This window comes from Aquila chrysaetos, chromosome 24 (assembly GCF_900496995.4).
Source record: "Aquila chrysaetos chrysaetos chromosome 24, bAquChr1.4, whole genome shotgun sequence".
NCBI lineage: Eukaryota > Metazoa > Chordata > Aves > Accipitriformes > Accipitridae > Aquila > Aquila chrysaetos.
Genome location: NC_044027.1, coordinates 2,569,928 through 2,591,209, shown reverse-complemented (window position 1 = coordinate 2,591,209; position 21,282 = coordinate 2,569,928). Strand labels below are relative to the sequence as shown.

The following is a 21,282-nucleotide window of genomic DNA, read 5'->3' as shown; positions in this document are numbered from 1 at the left end:
AATAGTTGGCACTCAGAAGCCTCCTAGCTATTTCTAATATTTCTGTGCTGGGCTGTTTGGTTGGTTGGTTTATTTGGGCGTGTTGTTTTAAGTCACTAGTAAATGAACCAACATAAACATTCCTTGTAGTGAGGCTGGCGGAAGAGCCGAAGCTGAAAGCTTCGCTCTCGGCTTCTATGTTGACTTTGGCTGGTCCTGTACAGTGCTCGTTCACAGGCTCCTTTTGGCAGATGGCTGGAGCTTCAAATAGTAAGGGTAAATAAGTCACACCCAGTATCTGAATTGCAACAGTGAATGTGTTACGTGTGCTTTGGTTTCCTCCTGTCCAAATGGCTTTAATAAATCTTAGGTTTTTTTAACAATTTTTTTTTGGTGGCGTTTTCTAGGGACTGAATTGTTTTTGTGGCATTGCATTAAGCAAATGAAAAATGAAGTGAGTTGCTAATCAGGGCTCGGGTAGAGCTCGAGCTGTATGGAGGAGACATGGTATGGCTGAGATCAGTCTGCAGGAAAAAGTAAAAAATGACTAAACTCAGTATTGTCTTTTGGGGGTCCAGTCCAAAATAGAAGAAAAAAAAAGAGTTGTGCAGATCTTTAGGGGTTTCAAACCACTGAAGATAAAACAGTGAGGTCAAATGTTCAGGAATGGAAGCAGAAACACTTCGCCAGGTGTGGAAACTACTTAGGTGCAGCGCAGTGGTCAGGAAAGGTTCCTGTGCTTGCAAATGTGAGTGGAAGCCAGGACGTGCACCAAGAGATCGTACTGTGTATCCAGGTGATTTTTGCCACTCTTTCCGTGAAATACACCAGCCCCGCTGCGGCTTGCGGTCATGCCCATCTCCCCGCTGCCAGCTGAGGCTCAGAGGCAGGTCTCTGGGCAGAGGCTTCAGTTTATCAGACGTACTTATGCTCTTTCATTTCTCTGGGTATTGGCAGCAGAAGCTAAAATCCACCTGACGTGATCTGAAGAGAAAAGCTCCTGGTTGTAGACTCTTCTGTGCGTCGAGGATGCTGAAGCAGAGCCTCTGTGCCTGTGCTCCCCCTCCTCGTCCTTTGAGGTGTACAGAAAACACCCATTTCTCTCCCACTTTTGCACAAAAGGGCTTTTTGTTCCTGCCTTTGGAAAATGTGTGCTGTTGTCAGTTTTGCTCTGGTTTCTGCTTAGAGGGAAGAGCTTTCTGATGTAGATAGGTGCTGAAGGACTTCGGTTTCCTAATGCGTTTTTTTTAACAGTGATAATTTTTGTTATGTAGGGGCTGAATTTTTCTAGAAGCATCAAATCCTGCAAATCTTTAACTTTTGTGCAGCTGTATTCAGGTATATCTAAGAAGTGCATTTTCTCTGATTTTGCCCAACGTTTCAAAGGCTCCTATAAGAGCAGGATTATTTCCTTCCCTCTGTCCTTGCTTCCGTCTGCTTGATAAAAAGGCTCCTTTTGACTTCTCAGAAGTGGAAGGAAGTGACACTGGACAACTTTCTGCTTTTCAGTGAACACATACTTGACGTCTGTGGTACAGGATGCTTGATTGCAGGGAATACTTTATTGATTCTGTTTTCTAATTGGTACTGGGAATCCAGATTACTACCTGGTTTTGTGTCTTGTACTCTGGCTTCAACTGATTCAAAGTTACATGTATTAAAAAAAAAGTGGGGTTTTTTGACTGTTAGTCATATTTCTACATGATCATCTTAATGAACGGCTGCAATTTGTGTGGTGGATTACATCTGTGTTTCTTTGGAAAAAGCTTTTTCTGGGAGGTGGGTCATTTTCCCCAGAGGGGCCTGGGAAGGGAGCAGAGAGGATTTTAATTGTATTTTTATTGCAGAAGTTACCTACTGTGCAAAAACTAGGTAGAACCTTATATATCTTCCAAATAGCATATGTGGTATGGTTTGCTTTTATTGAACTTTGAGTAATTTATTGTAAAAGTTGGAGCCATATAAATGATTTCTGAATGATAAAGTGTGCGTGCGTGTGCATGTAAAAAGGAGGACCTGAGTTTTAATGTCAGTTTTCTGACAAAGGCACGTGAAAAATAAGCATCTTGTTGTTCCTGATCTGGTCTAAGCTGTGCTGATTAATGGGTGTTGCTGTAGCTGACAATGAACTGATAGAAAAATGATGATTCACATAATTTGAGCTTTGCAGGCTCTGTCAAATATTCATTTCCCTCTTTACAAGAGGTGCTATAGAGTAAAATATAAGTTCCTTTAAAGACAGCAGTCCTCAGCTTACACAGCTGAATATTTATAACTCTAAAGGAATGACTTCTGTGTTTCCTATGATTGTATAGGAAAAGCCTGCTTGGGATACCTTTGCTTTCATTGAGTATTCCTGGTGTAAACTCCTTCTGAATGTGAACAAAGACTGAGACAGAAAGCAACAGGGAGTCTGGAACAAGATTTTTTTTACATAAACTTTTTTTGGTGGTTTTAAATTAGGCTTATATCTGCTGGTTTTTATGTGTGCTATATAGGAATTAAAAACAATGCTCCAATTTGATTTCTTATGTAGACAGTTAAGACTGATTTATTGTGAACTCTCATGCCAGTTTAAAGAGGCATTACTTTGATTTCATGTAATGGTTTTGGTTTAATGGCAGGTATTACTTATTACAGTGGGGAAAATAAGAGGCTGCTCTGGTGGAAACTAGCTCTGTCATCAGTGTCCACTGGTACCGCGGGCAAATAACTCAGACCTTTTTGATCTCGTTGAAGTCATCTGTGAAATGTCTGCAATGATGCTTGTTATTCACCTCTCCTGGAATGTTTATGGTTAATTAATGGTTCTCAAAACCTCCCAGAAACACGCACAGCAGTGTGTCTGCTGGGACTGACAGGGAGGCAGTGATGACTACATTGGGCTGCTCAAATATATTTGACTCGCCTTGTTGACTTCTTTGGACAGTCGTCTTCCTTCTCGATGGACTGAGAGCCTTACCCGGTGTTCCAGCGGGAAGGGAAACAGGAACATAAGGAGGAGGGCAGCAGAGATCCTTCATGGTTCACTTGTACAAGTCTCCGGGCTGCTGGCCTGCGGCGGGCTTGGGCACTCGCTGGGTTATTCGCGACCGACCAGGTGGGTCTGTCCCTGCTGCGATGTGATGGTCAGCCAGGAGCACATCCAGCCTAGGATCTCCTGGGGACCCTCAGCTACAGGAGCTGGGAGGCGTGCAAGGAGGTGGGAGGGTTTCAGATCTGATGTCCCCTTTTGGACTGCAGCAGCTCCAAAATGTGGTTTATCTACATGAGACTGAGGACCAGGAGGGGAATGTATTGGAGGTACCAGGGAAAGGTGTTTGTTTCCGTGGCAGCTTCAGGATGCCTCTGGAGTAGTGGTACTAACCCAAGGTTATCTTTCACTGTTACATAGTTACCTGATTTTAAAATGAGGCCTTTTCCTGTTTGCTTATTTTGTACCTTTATGAAAAATTCCAGGTAAATTGGTGTTGGTTCTTCAAAATGTCAGCTTAAACACAAAGCAAGGATGAAAACTGTTGATGCAATTATAAAACAAACCCCACATTTATCTGTCTTTCCCCTAGCTGCCAAAGACAACTGTGGAAGCTGGCAGTCTACTGGAAGTGACTTTTGAAATTTAGTTTACTCTGCTGTGCTTGAGAAGTGTTTACATGTCCCTTTTTGTTTCTCTTCATTTATTTCTCGATTGTTTATGCATGTTAATGTGTTAGTTACCAAAGAGGAGAGGGAGGAGAAGAAATCCTGAAGTGAAATTAAATTAGACACCAGCATTAATCATTCTGTTTGTTTCTCTAAATATATGACATAATTCACCAAAGGGTTTTCCTTTCCTTGAAGATACTTGTCCTGGTTTTGGCTGGGATAAAGTTAATTTTCTTTCTAGTAGCTGGTATAGTGTTGTGTTATGTTTTGGATTTAGTATGAGAATTATGTTGATAACACACTGATGTTTTCAGTTGTTGCTAAGTAGTGTTTATACGAAGTCAAGGACTTTTCAGCTTCTCATGCCCAGCCAGCAAGAAGGCTGGAGCGGCACAAGAAGTTGGGAGGGGACACAGCCAGGACAGCTGACCCAAACTGGCCAAAGGGGTATTCCGTACCATGTGGTGTCATGTCCGGTATATAAACTGGGGGGAGTTGGCTGCGGGGCAGATCACTGCTCAGGAACTAACTGGGCATTGGTTGGCAAGTGGTGAGCAATTGCATTGTGCATCACTTGTTTTGTATATTCCAATCCTTTTATTATTATTATTATTGTCATTTTATTATTATTATCATCGTTATTATTTTCTTCCTTTCTGTCCTATTAAGCTGCATTTATCTCAACCCATGAGTTTTACTTTTTTTCCTGATTTTTTTCCTCCATCCCACTGGGTGGGGGGGAATTGAGTGAGCAACTACGTGATGCTTAGTTGCTGGCTGGGGTTAAACCACGACAATATTAAAACATGTAACCTGTTAATTGCTACTTTTGTTCTAGCAATTTAATTGATTTGAAAAACACATTTGATGTTACTTTGCATGAAAGGCTTGTGTGTAAGAGCGTAAATATCAAGTCTTACGAATTGGGAAGAAGTAATAATTTTTTACATTGCTGCTTCTGGGTTCTTGCATCCCAGTATCTTTCAGCACTTCCTTACTTTACTTAACCTTTGGAGCACCCTTGACAGATGGAGAAATGGAACTTTATAGTGTCAAATTAACTAAGGTTTTTGCAGTAGGACCAAAGGTGTCTGGGGATTGGGTCTGGAGAACTTGGTCCATCCCTGGACTCTCTTCCCAAGGAAACAATTAGCACTATGGAGGATTTCATGCATCTGTGTGTGTATGGATGCCACTTTCTCACCTATAGACGTTTCTGTGTGTGCATGCATATGAATGTGGTAGTCTAGTGATGTATAGTGAGTTTAATTTGGGATTCCTGAAGTGAATTGAAGCAGTGAGAACATATGGCAAATGCCAGAAATAATGATCGCATTACACATTTCTGATGAATAATTCAATTCAGTTTAGTGCTTTTCCACCATTAAAATAAACCCCTCACAATATTTGACATAATGCAGATGAAACACTTCAAGAACAAAAATTTGGAAGGCGAAAGAAGCAGTTGTTTCACTTCTGTTTGAATTGCCACTGGTAGAGGAAATCTTAATGCTCAGTTAGAACGAAGATGTATGTAAAGTCTGGGGCTGGAGCTGTGGCTATTAAACAGCTCTTCTACATTGTGTAGCCGTGGAGCAGACTTCAGGAGGAAGAACAGTGGTCGCGAAGGGCTGCTGTGGAGCTGCAAAGAAACTATTTTTAAAATAGGCCAGGAAAGCACAGCAGAAACTACAGCAAACAATACAAACCATACACGGGAGAAATAATTTTTAAAATTGGTAAAAAGAAAAAAACCAAAAAGTCTTCTTTCTCCTTACTCTAAAATCCACCTTTCTGAATTTGCGTACTGATACACTGTGGGCAAAAAAAAGTAGAGTGAAAGAGAATATTTCAGTGACACCCAAATATTTTTGAGCTCTCTTGAAAAAAAGTTCTGCCACCTGTCACTCGAGGGGTGTTTTTTGGGGAGCGGGAAGTGAACGTTTCTGCAGCTGCTGGGTGCTGTTCAGGCTTGAGTTTTACTAAATGTTCACAGAGCTCTCGTGTCAGGTATCATGTGTAGCTTTATACATGGAGAAAGTGAGGCACAGGCTTAATTATTTATTAAAGGAGTAGGAGTGTTTGGAATGGAAATTAGTTGTCCTACTTGGACAGTAGGAAGAGGCAGTGGCACTGCAGGTACCTAACATTGCCTGTGAATTTGGGTGTATAAAAGCCTTAAGCAGGGCTGTAGGAGTTAGGAGTAGAAAATTCCTCTTTTAACTTCTGGTGTCAGGTAGCTAATGACATAGACCAAGGCTGGTTCTTCATCGACTGAGCAAAACAGAGGTAACCAGCCCACTTTGTATTTTGTTACATCTGAACTAAAACCAAAGATAATGCAGATAATTCTGCATTTTACCATCCACTTTTCCAGTTTGTTTTGGGTTTTTTGTGTGTTTTGTGTAATGCATAGGAGAAGTACTAGCACACTGCAGAACTATGAAATGCAGAATGATCCTACATCTCCTGCTTCATGGTGATTTCAGGACGTAGTTCTAGCTGCTTGTTTTTCATCTTTATTTCTTTCTGTCTTGAATGAAGCTGGTCTGGAGCAGAGGGGTGTCCCACAGCCCTCATCTTGCGTGGGGCTGGGGCGTTTCCGAACCACGGGGTGAGAGCCGGTGCACGCCATGCTGGCAGAGCTCAGCTGGGTCAGCAGCGTCTTGACTCTGCTTTTGTCTCACGGACCTGTTCTGCTGTCTCTTCCTGATGGGTTTCCATTCTAGAATAGACAGACATTTCTGTTGAAAGCAAGTGCCAGCCTCTCCCTTTACAGAGGAATTTAACTTCCTTTGTGCAGTGTGAAACACTGCAGTACAACATTCTTCATTCAAATCTCCTCCTGTTTTGAAATGAAGAGCCATGAGTACCTGGCTCCCCTCCCTCCATCTGTCCACACCCAGGCTGCTCATTGCTTGCAAATGAATTAACATGATTTCTGAAGGGTGTTTCTGTACGTTTCCCACACTTTTTGGTCAGTCTGATTAATTCTCACACTCTGATGCTCCATGGGGAAGCCCAGGATTGATCACTGCTTGTGAGCCTTTGCTGGACTTGATACTTCATTCCTTCATAACTTTTTTGTGGTGTTTGAAATGTTAAATAGTGGTGTTAATAGTGTCCTGGACAGCACAGCAAGTGTTGGAAACGGCGGGTGGTCGGGGAGGACGGGGTGGTCCCAGGGCTGGTGGAGGAGCAGGAGTTAAATTTCTTTCCTGGAGTGTGAGCGCCTCGTGCAATACCCAGTGGAAATCCCCACTCCTGTTCTCTCTCCCAAAAATGATCCAGAAACTTACGTTTTACTCATAGCCAGCCTTGGTTTCGTGAGAAATTGGGAGTTATTTGACTGAAAATGTGTGCAGCATGTGTTTAGCTTTATTCCTTACTGCATTTATTCCCTGTTGTTGACTTCCTATAACTGGGAGCAAGCGTCCAGGCTCCTTGCACTGCTAACCACCTTTTTTTGTAATTAACACAGCAGGGTTGAGGAAAGAATCTCTTCTTTCTGGGAGAAAGGTTTGAGCAGTCAGGAGAAGAGTGTGGTGAAAAATACCTGAGAGTCTGGTGCTTCAGGGAGACTTGGTTTGCCCTGGGCCAGAGGCAGAAAGGGCATTTAAAGCAGGGAAAAAAAAAAACCCAACCCTTATGTTAAAAATGTTCACCAAATTCTTGGCCATCTCTGCAGTGTTGGCTTCGTCACCCTGCATGAGAGGAAGCCGTTCAAATAAGTATTAAAAAGTTGTTTGGAGAACATATTATTTCAGGTTGCTTAATGGGCCCAAAGCAATTTCTGCCTCCCAGAGCGCATAGGCACTTGGGATGCTCGTTACTGGAGGCTACAAAGAGTTCGTCAGCTTGAACTATTTTCTGAGTACTGAAAATGTGATCTAGAGTGTGTGTGTGTTGCTTTTGATTAAGCTAATAGTCCATGTGTCAGAATGACTTTTGAATTGTTTATTACATAAATCCATGCTGCAAACCAGTGATAAAATGTAGTTTTACTCCTTGCCCATAGTATTTTATCCAGCGTTCAAAAAGTGGGAAAGCATAAGCAAAGGTTTGTCTGAGGTTTTTTTGGCTTGATGTCATCTGGGGGAAACCTTTAACTGAGTAGACAATCCTAAAATAGCTGTGAAACTTCCTGTAGGCAGAAGTAGTTGTAATGCTTCTGCTGCTTTAAGTTTTGGGTTTTCACTTATTTGAAATGTATTGATAAACTTTTTTTTGTTTTGAATAAACAGTTGTAGAACCTAAAGTATAATACAGCCCGATGTACTTAGACATGTTACCTTTATCAGGGGTTTTATGTGCACTATGGATTAGTTACAAAGATGAGGACTTTGCTTGCGCATACAGGAGGAGTTACCCACACTCTGCCGTTGGAATTAGGGCAGTGAATCCCTGCGCAGGGTAATTTAATCTGGATTCTGTTTTTAAACATCCTCCCTGAAAAGTCAACAGCGTGGACTGTGTTTTGATGAAAGTAAAGGACACTTTCATGGCTATTTCATTAGACAAAAAAAAAAAAAAAAAAAAAATCTAAATATTTAATTTGAATTCTGCACGGATTAAATGCCTTGGCAACTTTGTAAACATGTTTGCATAATTTTGAGCATTTGTTTAAAAGCTTTGCAGATCTGAAGCCTTGCATCAGTTTGCAGTCTGTGAATTGCAGATGACTGTTTTTTCGTATCAGTATGGAAAACCAATGTATAGGCTTGCTGCGTTCAATGGGATTCTAGTTGAAGGGTGCTTAAAGTTATAAAATTTTCAAGCTACCAGTTGTGATGGAGGCGTTACACAACTGTAATAAAGGCAGAAAGCATCGTCTGCCTTGCTCATTTAAGTGATGCTTTTGTTGTGCCTAGAAAAGCTGGTAGACCCAAGTAATTAGTGATGCAAATATATTATGATGTAGGTATGAAAATAAAAATGAGCGTCCTCAGTACTTCACTGAGACTAGCCTTAATTTTTGCTTTTAAGCGTGTCTTGCATCCTCTTCCTTTACTTCACCAATGCAAAACTTTATGCGCTCATCTTACACCTCAAAATGATTTTATCAATCTGTATTAGAAAGAATTTCAGGTACTAACGCCTACAATTTTGTTTATATATTTATAACTATAAAGGGATTCTTGTCAACGTGTATTACCCAATGCTAATATTTCTCAAATAGGTAAGGAATATCCTGTTTTTTAAAGGAAAATTTACCTTTTCCAGGGCATGCAGTTTCTGACAAGATTATGAACCTGAACCTGAATCTCCCTCCTGGCTCTGGTCTTAAACAAAAGACTGTATTTCCTCCTTTTATATAATTTTCACTTCAAAGCCTGGTTTTTAGATTACCAGTGAAATTTTTAAGGCTGTGATGATCAACAGCTTTCAGCTCGCAGCGCAGTTTGTTCCGTGAAATCCTTGCTGTTACTGTATAAAGACTTTTCTAAGTCATTAAACCTCCCAGCCATAGTCAGGGTTGTTGGGCTGTTGTCTGTCATTTGGCACAGCCCTTGTTGTAATCATATACTAAAAAAAAAATTGAGGCTGTTTTCCCCAAACTACAAAGTCTTTCACTTTAGGAGTACAGCCTTTCTTATATATGATGGTAGAGCAAATGTGAACAATTCTTAGGAATTAATAACGTACTGGGAATATGTCAAAATATGTAATCCAAAGCATTCTCTAAAACTTATTTATATATTTAAATGATTTTAACTTTTAGTTGAAGCTGTGTTGTTGGTTGTTTTTAATTTTTTGAAACTGAATGGAGTGTTAACTTCAAACTAAACTATAATCTTAACATAAACTTCCACGGGGTTTACAAAGGAGGCAGGTGGATGCCTGCGCTGCTGCTGTCTTACTCTGATGTTCAGCACCTGCATGTGTGGCAGCTTTTAGGAGACGGGAATTTAACAAACTCATCACAGACAAGGTGCAAGATCTAAAATTACTGCTCCAGGCTTCTGTATGAAGTGGAGATTTTGTTCATTTTGGACTGCTTTGTCTTCCATATGCTTGAAAGATAAGACTGAGTTAGAGCTGTGCGTGCAATTTAATGCTTGGTGTCTTCCAGTCTTTCTGTGTAATTGCTTCTTACATGCTGGGCGGGGGTCCTGAAAAGTCAGGGGTAACTGAGCTACACGTGAATGTTTTGAATCTGCTGACTTCCACCTTCCCATTTATGGTTTGATTCTGTTTTGCTTTGATTTTGACGTGCCTCCTGTTTGTATTGAGCTTATATGGCATTAACATGGCAGGAGGACCGCTCCTTGCAAAGCAGCCGTGGGGGACCACTAAGTCAAGGCAAGAGCGTGGACGGTTTTGGAGTTCAGCTCTGCCAGTTGGAGCGGATTTGTGTGGGTGAGAGGATTGCTGTTTAATCTGGGAGGGAGCTGGGGGTTGGTGGTGCTGTTTTGTTGTCATCCCACTCCTTTCCCAAGCTTGTCATCTTTTTATACAGCATGGCATTTGGGATAGGGGTGGGAACATCCCGAGAAACCTACAGTGCAGATACATGGAGATGCAGCTAGATATTGAAAAGCAGCTCGGGTTGCTTGTGCCTTCTCCTGGTGCTCTGTGCTGCGCAGGCTGTGATTCACCATGTTGCTATCCAGTCAGAGCACTTAAAGCTTATCGCTGGGAAGAGTTGAAACCCTGCCTAGGGAGATGATCCTGCTTGGAGCAGGAACATTGCTCAGAGTGCGTGAGATGACTGGGCAAGGAGGTCTCCTGGGTCTGAGTTTGTCCTTCTAGCTCTGTACATGACCTACCAAAGAATGAATAAGTTGGTACAGGAATTTGTTTCTGTACTTCCAACTTTAGATTATAGGATGCTTAAGCCTAAAAAAATCATTTTGGTAAAGTCTTTTTTAGAAGCTGAACATTGCATGCTGCAGAAAAGTAAGGTATAGTTCCAGTCAGAGTGTATATATCTGCCTGCTCTGGGCGTAAGTATTTTATGATAGTGCATATTCTTGCCAGGAGCTTTGCAGAAACCCTGTCCTGTTTGGTGTAGTTTGAGAAGGCCCTACTGTTCAGTAGAGGTTCATAATTGCACCACAATTCCTATAATCTGCTCAAGTGTAAAAGAAAAAAGTATCAGTTTTAAAATTTAGAGGATAACCTACTATTAATTTTGTTTACTGGATCCTTCCCAAGACTGTAGGGTAGGAGTGTTTTGGGACCTCGGGTTTGTCATGTAACTAGCCACCTAGACACTCATATAGTTTAAACTAGCGGGCTTTTTCAAGCAGGAGCAATCAATTCCTGAAGATCATCTGGATTTGTTAAAGATACGACTGAGTATGGTGGTATCTTAAAATGTAATGTGTCTCTTAACTTGCCTATGATGAGAACTACTGGCAATGACCTTTCCATAGAAGTATTAGAGGGACTATCGCTTAAATACCATCATTTTATTCAGGGACAATTACCTTCATGATAATGCAGTATCATTTGTGCCTATCAATACTTTATATGCTTCAAAGTTTAAAAAGGAAAAAAGTCAAAGAGATGATAAACGTTGAGAATGACAAATGTGACTAAAATACAGGAGGTAGAAGATCCTTCCTTACCCTTTGAATTCATTAAAAACTAGACATGCCTGCTGAGTGCTACAGGGAATGTTGGACAGGTAGTTGCAGAAAGAGTAAAAGTAAAATTATGCAACTGTCTAGCATTATACAATACTCTGTCCCTCTGTGACCTAGGTGACTTTATGATCTGGTGATGGAAGTGAATAAATGCTTTGTTTTAAACGGATGGAAAACTTTTTTGTTGCTAGTAGGGACGTTTTAAATACGTAGCTGTCAGCCAGGTGAGCTTGAAATACAATAGAAAGGATTCTGCAATACAGGGCAAGGCTTAGTGTGAGAATAAGAATACCTGGTGTTTAATCATAATTTTACTACAGGCATCTTGACCTTGAATTAAATGTGCTTATTCACCTTCAGGCACTTGAAGCATTGGCAGCAGGAGCACAGTCTTCAGGAGGCTGTTCCTTGTCTTGAATGATCACAGTGGGTGGGATCGCTAAGGTCTACAAGTTTTAGGAAAGGAAAGGAGGTGGAAGGCTTTTTGGTGTTTAAAGTGGCTGTTAACCTAATAACCTGTGTAAATTAAAAGAAGCGAAAGCAATGAATTCAAAATTAAAGTGGTTGTTGTGACTGCAGACATAAAAAGGTCCTGTGTAATAGGGTGACCTGTGGGTTAGAGCATGCACAGCCTCTGACTCTGCTGTGGTATGTTCTCGGAGTAAGTCTGAAAAAAAAAAAAAAATCTTTTGCTTGTGTAAGCAATGGGAAAACAAGCAGATACTTTATACTCTAGAAAGCCCAATAAGCCTCAGGAAATTCCTGCATTCTTGATTTTATTTTGTGGCAAAGAACTGTGTGGTGTGTTTTTGAAAGATGAGCAAGGTTGCCCTTCTCCAGCCCAGCGCCACAGACTCGATAAGCTGGAACTGAATAGCTTATTGTTCCCCTGCAGGCAGCCCGATCAGCTGTCACTGGTCCCCTCAAAAAACACTGAGTTTATTTATAAAGAAAAAGTGCTGATATCACATTTCTTACTAAAGGAAAAGGTTACTAGTTCTTGCTGCTGTTTAGCAGGAGAGCTGTGTGTGAAGTATCCCACCTTGAGAACCAAGAGTTTGAGCTTCGTTGTAATTTTGTAATTAAAATACATGTGCTTTACTGATCTTCTAGTCTTTGAGAACTAGTAGTTTTTTGGAACTGGTCCTTTGTATTTCTACTTTTTCTCCTGGAGCTAGGTTCTCAGTCGAGAGCATGACTGATGGAGAACGTCAGAGTTGCCAGGTTGTCACCCTCGTAAAAGCTCCATCAGTTGTAGCATGGAGAAGGGTAGGTGGCCACACCATTACCCGTCTGAGCTGTACATGGTATTTTCTATTCCTACCTCAATCCTCTTTTTAAACATAGTGCCTACTGTTCATCCATACTAATAGGGTAGCTGACTTTTTCTGAAAAATAACACTGTGCAGATGATCAAGCCCTAAATGCACAAATAGGTGCATCATATACAAGGAAGATATTTGCTGCATTTGAATTCTGTGCCTCTTTCTTTACCTGCTTAGCAGAAAATGCCACATCTGCTCAAGTATTTTCTATGTGTGATACCTTTTCATGGGCCTAGGAACTAAGTCACAGCTTATTAAAATGAATGTCTTTGCCCAATGACTTCTGAAAAGGTGACAGAGTTGTTTCTATGTTGGGACCATCCCTTCTGCTGAGGAAAGGGCGGAGGAGAAGACACAAAGGGAGGAAGAGCTTTCTAATACTTCTTGCCTTGAAGGATGTTCTTTCTTGAATGTCAGACTTGCAGATGAGTGTTAGGTTAAGGACTAGGCAGACTGATTCATCACAGCAAGGAAACACTATGTTACTGTGCATTTTGGTGCTATTATTGTCTAGCTACCTCACCTTCTTTTCTTTATGAAAGTCTTAATGACAAAGCCGCAGGTAGAATGGGGTTGTCTTGTTTGCATTGCACGTGGCTAAACATGTCACTTGTGCAGAGTTTTGCAAATCCATTAGTAGTTTTGTAATTGGGGACTGAGCTGAATGAAGATGATGTATATAGCATATGTCGAGCATCAGCAGCAAATTTTTAAATAAGTGCTAGCGGACTTTATGTGTGTAAGCATTCGTTCGTTCCCCGTGCCACTCCCAGCCCCTGCCGATCCTGAAATACTTCTGCTAGCAGGAACCGAGCAAGCAACAAAGAAATCTCACAAAGAAATCTCACAATTTGCAAGAAACACAATACGCAGGTTTTACCTAGCGTTGCTCATGCCTCCCTGTGCCGCCTTCCCTGCGGACCCAGGGTTGTGCCCTTGCGAGCGCTGTAGGGCAGAGGTTCCCCCCTCTGGGTTTGTTTCTGCAGTGCCCCTGCAGCCAGCCATGGCAGCAGGACCAGATGGTGCTGGTCCCTGCCCAGGGGTGAACCCGCACCCTTCCTGCTGCAGCCGCCTCGGCTGGAGAGGGAAGCGTAGCTGGGGCTTCCCTCGGCCTGGAGAAACGGGCGTGCTGAAGTGGTTTTGATTAGAGAAGTATGTGGACAACTCAGGCCTGTGTATTTGCTTGTAGTTCTATTTCCTGATGAAGGAAGTTTTCTGTTTTCTAAAATTCTCTCCTGAGAAAAAAATAAGCTTGACCAGCTTTGCCCACACGTCGCAGTTTTGACTACTCAGTTTCGTTCTATGTTACGACCTTGCTGCCTGTATTTTCTTCTCACAGTGAAAGCTACAGAAGACCCTGGGTACTACATTCTCAGAGAAGTGGTACTACCAAATGAAAGTGCTAATCAAGGTCATCTTCAAGCCTGGAAACCCCACTTTTTTGCGGATTTTTTTTTTTTTTTTTTTTTTTTTTTGGCAAGCCTAACTAGGAGCTGTATTTGTATACATGTATTTTGGGGTTCCTAAAATAAAGATGCATGCTTTCTTCATTGCAAATCCTGGACCCCCTGAAACTGTTTGTTCCCACAGATGTGAGCACAATTCAAGGCAACTGATACTCGTAGTGCATGGCAAGAGTAAAGCGCTTGGAGGTCCAGATGGTATGCTTTTTCTGGGCAAAGGGACAAGTGTACGGAGGAGGCCAAGCTGGCCTCTATAACTGCATATCTCAGGAATTAGCAATGAAGTAGTTGATTAAAAAATTGCATTTGGAAAATGATACTTACCCATCTTCAGTTGTGGTGACGAAATTGTGGGTGCCTGCAGTTGCAATGCATAGATATAAACAAAGCTGTGCATGCTGAAAACCTGAATGTTACTTATTTTATTGCTGATTCTGAATTCAGCTTGGAACAACACACCTCTGAAAACCTTCGGAAAGAGCAGCAATAATAGTCAAGCAATAGCAGGCATCTCTACAGTTTGAGTGCTCAAAGACCTTTAGATGAAAGTGCATATTTTATTGTTTTCATGTTGAGTTTATTGCCTGTATAAAAGCCAAATAACCTCTACTAGCTGCATCACTGAATATTTCTGCAATTTTATACTCCGAGACTGACATGCTTCTGCTATGTTTTCTTGCCCTGCTTGATGGTGAGCAAGTCATTTCGCTATTCTGTCCCTCAAATTTGGAATCAGTAGGATAAGGAGAACACCACCCAGGCTTAAAGGGCTAATGTGAGAAGTTTTCATATTTGTAAAATGTTTGAAAAGTGTTTGTAAAATATTGTGTCAATACAAATAGATGTCTTCAGTAATGGTTATGCATAATAATAATACTAACACCTATACCTGTGGGCTTTATGGGTCCTTTAGACATAGATAAGTTACTTGCACATATTTTAAAAATTAAAGTAGCCTTCCTGGAGATAATTCCCTAGTGGGAAGTGCTATCATGTTGGCTCTCCAAAGGGGTGTCTTTATCTATTTTGATGGCTTGGTTTATAATGAGAGCTGCACAGCTGGAGACTCAGTAACTAACTGAATAATCCGAAGTTGGTGCCTTTGGGGAGTGCCCCAGTATGTGCAATGTCTTGTTTCTGCATCAAGAGTAGTCTGCAAAGGAATTTGATAGAAATTCCCTGAAGTGATTTTCTGAGCTGACGTGGGGTATTGCAGCATTCAGTCCTTTTTCCAGACTGAGATTCAGTACATTTTTAGGCAGTGACCACTTCTTCTTGATGCCAAAAATGCACTTGACACTTGTAATTGATGCACTGTTCAGCAGTAAAGCTTTGCTTGTAGGTCTGTGCACCAGATTGCAGGTTATTGGATAGATTTCCTGCAACTGGTGCATCCGAGATGCAATCGCAATAATTTTCTGTCTGCAGATATAGTTAATCATAATTGAGCTTTGCTGACATACCACTAATGAGGGAACATCTTTTTAACTATATTTTACTGGAGAATTTTTATGGTGTTTTTTCTAACAGGATTTTGTTTAATCTTTAGTGCTTTTGTTTGTTACAGAGATCCGTGCCCAGTTGGTAGAGCAGCTGAAATGCCTTGACCAACAGTGTGAGCTTCGGGTCCAGTTACTGCAGGACTTGCAGGATTTCTTCCGCAAGAAGGCAGAAATTGAGATGGATTACTCAAGGAATTTGGAGAAGTTGGCTGAGAGATTCCTGGCTAAAACTAGGAGCACCAAAGACCAGCAATTCAAGTAGAGTATTTGCCTTTTGTTTTTGCCCTTTTTTCCCTGTAGACGTGGTCACAAGGATAGGAATACAAAAAGAGAGCTGATATAGCACTGCTGTGAATGTCGGAATAAAATGTTTCCTAAGTTTGTGTTAAACGGAACCTATTTCATGTTTCTACACAGCCTGGTTGCTAGCTTCATTTCAGTAATTCCTGGTAGGTCCTGTGTTGTCAATAGGGAATGGAATGGTAAAAATTTGCTTGTCTAAAAGGAGTAATTTTCTTGGGAAGGTGGGCACAGCTGTACACCTGATCTGATGGACAAAGCCAGAATTTCCTTCAGCATCAGAGGCTTTGGTCTGTTTTTTCAAGTATAACTGTTTCTAATCTGTTAAACGCTGTGATTTACCATTGCAGCTCTCTGTTTTCAATATCCTACACATATTCAGTGCAGGATTTAAGAGTGTTGTATCTCTGCTACTATTACTTCAAAACAGGACAGAAATAAGGCCAATAGTACTTCTAAATGGAGCTGTGCCGTTTGGCGGGGCAGAATCCCTAGATACAAAGCTGATGGGACTCGTTAAAATTTAAAGATGTCCTTATTGACAATCAGTTGTCTTACCAGCTTGAAACATTATTTACAGGTAGGTCTGACTGTACTGTTTTGGTTGTTCCCTGCTTAGATGTTTGGGTTGAGATGACTAATGTGTATCAAATGTGGTTTCATGGATTCAAAGCCTTCTGATTTACTACTGACTCCTGCCTGGAGGAAGGGACACAGGTGCTTTTCTCAGGAAGGGGAGAAGGAGAGGACCTGTGGGTGAAGAAGGGGCTGGTGCAGGCTGCATGGCATGGAGACATCAGTCCAGTGAGTAGGTGGCCAGCACAAAGCCACAGCCACATGGCTTCTGTAGCTGACATCTGGGCAGTGCACAAGCTTGGTGGGTTTTACTGTCAGGGTAGCAGCTGGGGAAAACACCGAGCAAAAGCAGCCTTGGCGTCTGAATAATTTCTGCTTTGGACAGATTGGTCTGAGAGGATCTGTCTGGGTCTGCCTCCACCCAAAGTGCAATGTCACTTTTAGCATTATTTGGGTCGGGCCATTATCGTGTTTTTGTTGTTTTGTTGGTCTTGTGTTTGGAGGGTTATGGGGATATATCAGCTTTGCCTTTCCACTAGAAGCTCTTTTTGTGAAAGCCATTAAGTAGGCACCATTTTAGTTTCCTTTCTGTACAGCTTTGATGTCATTTTTCTTGAGTTCTCATTTAAAACGCATATTGTGCTATGTTGCCGGGAAAGCACGACTCCCCAGCATAGCTATTTGACAGGTTGGAGAAGAGTTATTCTGCGTATCTATAGAGCTGTAATTGTCTTAAGTATTTTTTTCTTTTCCTTTACAGTGAAAGTGTTCTTGTAACTATAAGCTGCGCATGTTCTGCATGTGCCTTTAAGATGGCACTAAAGAAATGGCATCTTGAACTATAATTTTCCTCTGCATTATGATTGGTCTTTTTCAGTTTATTTTGTTGTTATACCTGGTGAAAATTGAGGTGATTTCCTTTATATTACATGATAAGAAACATCCCATCAGAAATGCTTTTGTATTCAGCTTTCACTGTTGGGAAAGTTGTATATAGCTTACTTGCTATTTTGAGATTTAGAGTGAATTTTTAATGTGGAATTTTTTACCCTAATTGAACAGAATCCTACATGGTGTCATGCTTCATGTGAATTAAATATGCTGGCTGTGATACTGCAGTGTTTTTTAAATTTGTTTGTTTGTTTGTTCTAATGCATTTTCCTCACTGACCCCTGCCCCTGGTTTTTGAGCTGTTTGTACTTTAGATAGGCTTTATAAAGTTGTGCCTGGACCAAATCGACCTCAAATATCCTAGCTATTGAGTGTAGCCTGAATTGGACAGGTGATTTTATCAGCACATAAAACTTTCACTTGAATTCCTGAATTAAATGTCCATGCTTTTCTGGTCAAGTCCAGGGCATTGCCCAAAATATGCTAAAACCTGTTACTGAGCATCAGTTTCACTTTGCTTTGCAGAGAGAGGGCTAATGCTGCTCAGGCTCCTGATTTCACTTACAGTAGCAGCAGATAGCTCCTGGCAGAAAAGCATCTTGCTCTTGGAATATGTTACCCCTGCAAGGTTTGAGTCCCAAATGTACATGTTGTTAATTTGGTCAAGAGTTGGAATAAGGGAAAAAAATAACTATAAGGCTGCTGGGTCTGTGGGCAGTATTTGTCAGAGCAGTGGCACACTGTTGTGAAGCTATCTGTCCTGGGTAGTTCCATCTATTACTTGTTTGGTCATTTGTGTCCACTGGCTGTAAGATTCAGAAATGTGTCAGAATACCACAGGGATCGGTAAGGAAGCAATTCCAATTATAATTACCTATCCCCAATACTGCTTTGTCTGAATAGCGAAGAGTAACTTGGCTGGTATCTTATCTGTAGATGCTGAAGCTGTAATCTCATTTGGAAGCCCCCAGAAGACTATTTGATCAAAGCCAACCATCAGATCTCTCCTCCTAAGGAGCCTGGTATTACATGACTATGAGATGTGCACAGGCGGGTGGCTACTCTGTAATTGCCTGGCTGTGACCCTATAAATATACAGTAATAGCATGTTCTTTTGATAACATGATAATTATGTCGGAAGGTACCATATCATTCAGTGACTACTTACCATGTCACTTGCCGTTTTTAGATCTCATAACACACTGTCAAGGAGGAAATCTGTCAGGCAGTAACCCTGTAATTTGCATGTGCTTTCATACTCAATAGCTATTATGTAATTGCCAAGTTGCTCCAAATGTGTTCATTTAAGGGAATGCTGTCAAGGGCAAGAGGCTTCAGTCTGACCCTTGAAATTGGATTGTGTGGATTCCTCCACCATCCATCTCCAAGCTGGTAAAAGCACATGCTTAAAGGAAAGAGCAATGTGAAGTGCAGGCTTGTGTTGGGTTTCTAACAAATGCATTGCATGGGGTTTATTTTTCTTAGATGTGGCTGCATCAGAGGGTAAGCTGATCAGGTGGCTACGTTTTCCATATGGGTTTTGAAATGTAGGTGGTTGGGTCTTGACAGCAAACTGTGTATAGCTGGTGATGGACTTAAAGGGTGCTTGCACATTGCACAGTTTGAAGCTAGCTTCACTGGAGCATCTTAAAATGATTTACAGAGGTAGGTGTATGTTATTCTCATTTTATATCTTTGAAGAAGGGGAACAGATTGGTTTAGCCAAGGTGACATACGAGTTGATGACAGTTGGATATGTCCCAGGTTTTACTTGCTTTTAACTACTCTACCATGGCTGTTAGACCTCACTTTGCCTATTCTCTTTTAAAAATGTTTTTTCAATTAGAACAGACTATTAAAGAGAATAGTCATATAAAATGTATATATTTGGTAAGGCTTCTTCAGTACCTGTTGGTAAATGTCCTTGCACAAGATGTAAGGACTGGAGGAAATGCATTTCACGGCCCATGTCTTATACCTCTGGTTGTTACAAGAGCTTGTTTGTCACAAGTTTGGTAGAGTCATTGCTCCTTAAACACCTGCCTGATTAAAGGTCTCCTGTGTAGCAGTTAAATCAGAGCATTCATCTCAGCAGGTGTCCATCTTGCCTGTTGGGTCTCGGGGGTCCCTGCAGGCAGCAGTGCTGGGTGTTGATACGACTTCCATCCTCAGAGGAAGGTGCTCTCCCACTGCAGTGAAACCCTGGGACCTTTAACTCCAGACTTCAGTTCTCCTATTTCATGTGATTTTGTCCTAAAGGCATTTGCCTATTCAAATAATCAGTTAACAGTATAAAAACTGTGGCAAACTTTGACTGATTCCTTTCAAAAGAGAAAATGAGAAGAAAAAAAAAAAAGAAAAGAAAAAAAGGAAAAAAAAAAGAAGAAAAAAAAAAAGACAATGCTATTTTAAGGCTGTATTTTAAATCAAGATAATCTTTGGTAGTAGGATACTGAGTAGCAATTGTCAGCTGGAGAGCTGAATGTCCAGGATATCCCAGCATGAAATTCAGATGGCTTTCTGGCAGCCTTTGCCTTGAAGTAGAAGATGCAGAATAAGTCTGGCAACCTTCAGGCTGAGCACTTGTAAACAACAGATGTTCATAACTGGAATCTTTTGGAAGAGAAGGGCAGGGAGCAGTGTGTATGTCCATGCTTGTAATTCTCAAAATTTGCAGTTAACACTGAGCTGTGTCAGGAAAACTTTAAGGGGAAATCAAACACTGATTTGAATGAGCAGCTTGCAGAGAAGTTCAACTTTAGTATTCTTAAAAGTGGAATGATTTCTGTAGAGTTGAGATGATACAGGCTGTGAGGGAGGTATTGACGAAAGCATTTGGATCACGTGGACTTCAGTTGCTGTTGTTGTTACTATTGTTATTTTAATTGATAAATATTGTCATAGGCTATCTTGACCTGTGATTCTTTTTGACGGAGCTGATTCCTGAACATTTTTTTCTGAGTCTTTCAACTAACAACATTTGGAAGAGTTTTCTAAGCATGAAGCATTCATTAATTCAGTGACCTCACTGAATCTGGAGAGCTAGGGATACATGACCAGTGAAAATTGATGTAAAACCCCAGGGAGGATCTTCGTGGTGTTTTTCATCATATCAGCGATCCTAGTATTGCACTGTATTGGTTGGTATGATTGCAGCTACTCTTACGGAGCACACTGCAGAGGACAAAATACAGACAGGTTGAAAAAGTATATACAGAAACAATTACATCTCTGCTCTAACACTTGGTCTAGCTCTAGCTCTGGTGGTTTGTAGGGTGGACTTGACAATTGCACAGATCTGAAAATAGCTTTTTCATCTCTCCCTTCACCTCATATCTAATTTTAGTAGGTAGTTCAGGTGAGCTGGGCATGAGGTCAGTACTGCAGAGTGAGCACCCTGTAGAGCTCAGAGACCTGAGCCCGCAGGTCCCTGTTGGGATGGGAAAGATAGTGCATGCAGGTTACTCTGCAGAGTGAGAAATAAGTCAGTTTCTCAGTTCCCAGGATCTTGATCACTATTTCAGAATGTACCAGGTCTGGAAATGTCTGTTGCGTGCCTCTAGGAAACAGATCCCGAATATTGGGGTGGGTGGGGGGGGCGGCAGGGACGTGAAACAGGAAACTTCAGTTTTTGTAAGTACCACCGGGAGACTTGCTTTAAAAAACTCAGTTCGAAGGAGGGACTGTCAGAGTTTTCTGTTCACATGGATGATATGACGTGCCTATGTTAATTTAAATGTTTCTCTCTTTCTATTTAGTAATATTTTCGTTCTCATCTGACTCATTCCTTTGTTTTGCACTCCTTATGGAAACCCACTATTCCTATTCCTGGTTTGTGGGTGTGGGGTTTTTTGTTTTGTTGGTGTTTTTTTTTTTTAATCTAGTGTGGGGGAGGAGGTTGTTTTTTAAGATAATTTTTCTGCTGTTGCTCTGAACAGGGTTACCTTGCAATGCCAACTAAGTGTCGCTGGCCTTTGTCCCTCTCTCCTAATTGCCTTAATGCAGATAA

At 41.2% G+C, this 21,282-nt stretch overlaps 1 protein-coding gene across 6 annotated transcripts in view; it reads left to right on the top strand.

Annotated features, from left to right (window-relative positions):
* SRGAP2 (SLIT-ROBO Rho GTPase activating protein 2) overlaps nt 1–21,282 on the top strand; it is a 115,450-nt gene that overhangs the window by 22,539 nt on the left and 71,629 nt on the right. For 3 of the 6 annotated variants that reach the window (XM_030000405.2, XM_030000403.2, XM_030000407.2), the window contains exon 3: nt 15,572–15,764. In XM_030000405.2, the coding sequence (XP_029856265.1) occupies nt 15,572–15,764 (193 nt within the window). Of the gene's footprint in view, nt 1–2,902; nt 3,080–15,571; nt 15,765–21,282 lie in introns of those variants that run through there. The other 3 variants (XM_030000402.2, XM_030000401.2, XM_030000406.2) reach the window with 2 other exon arrangements.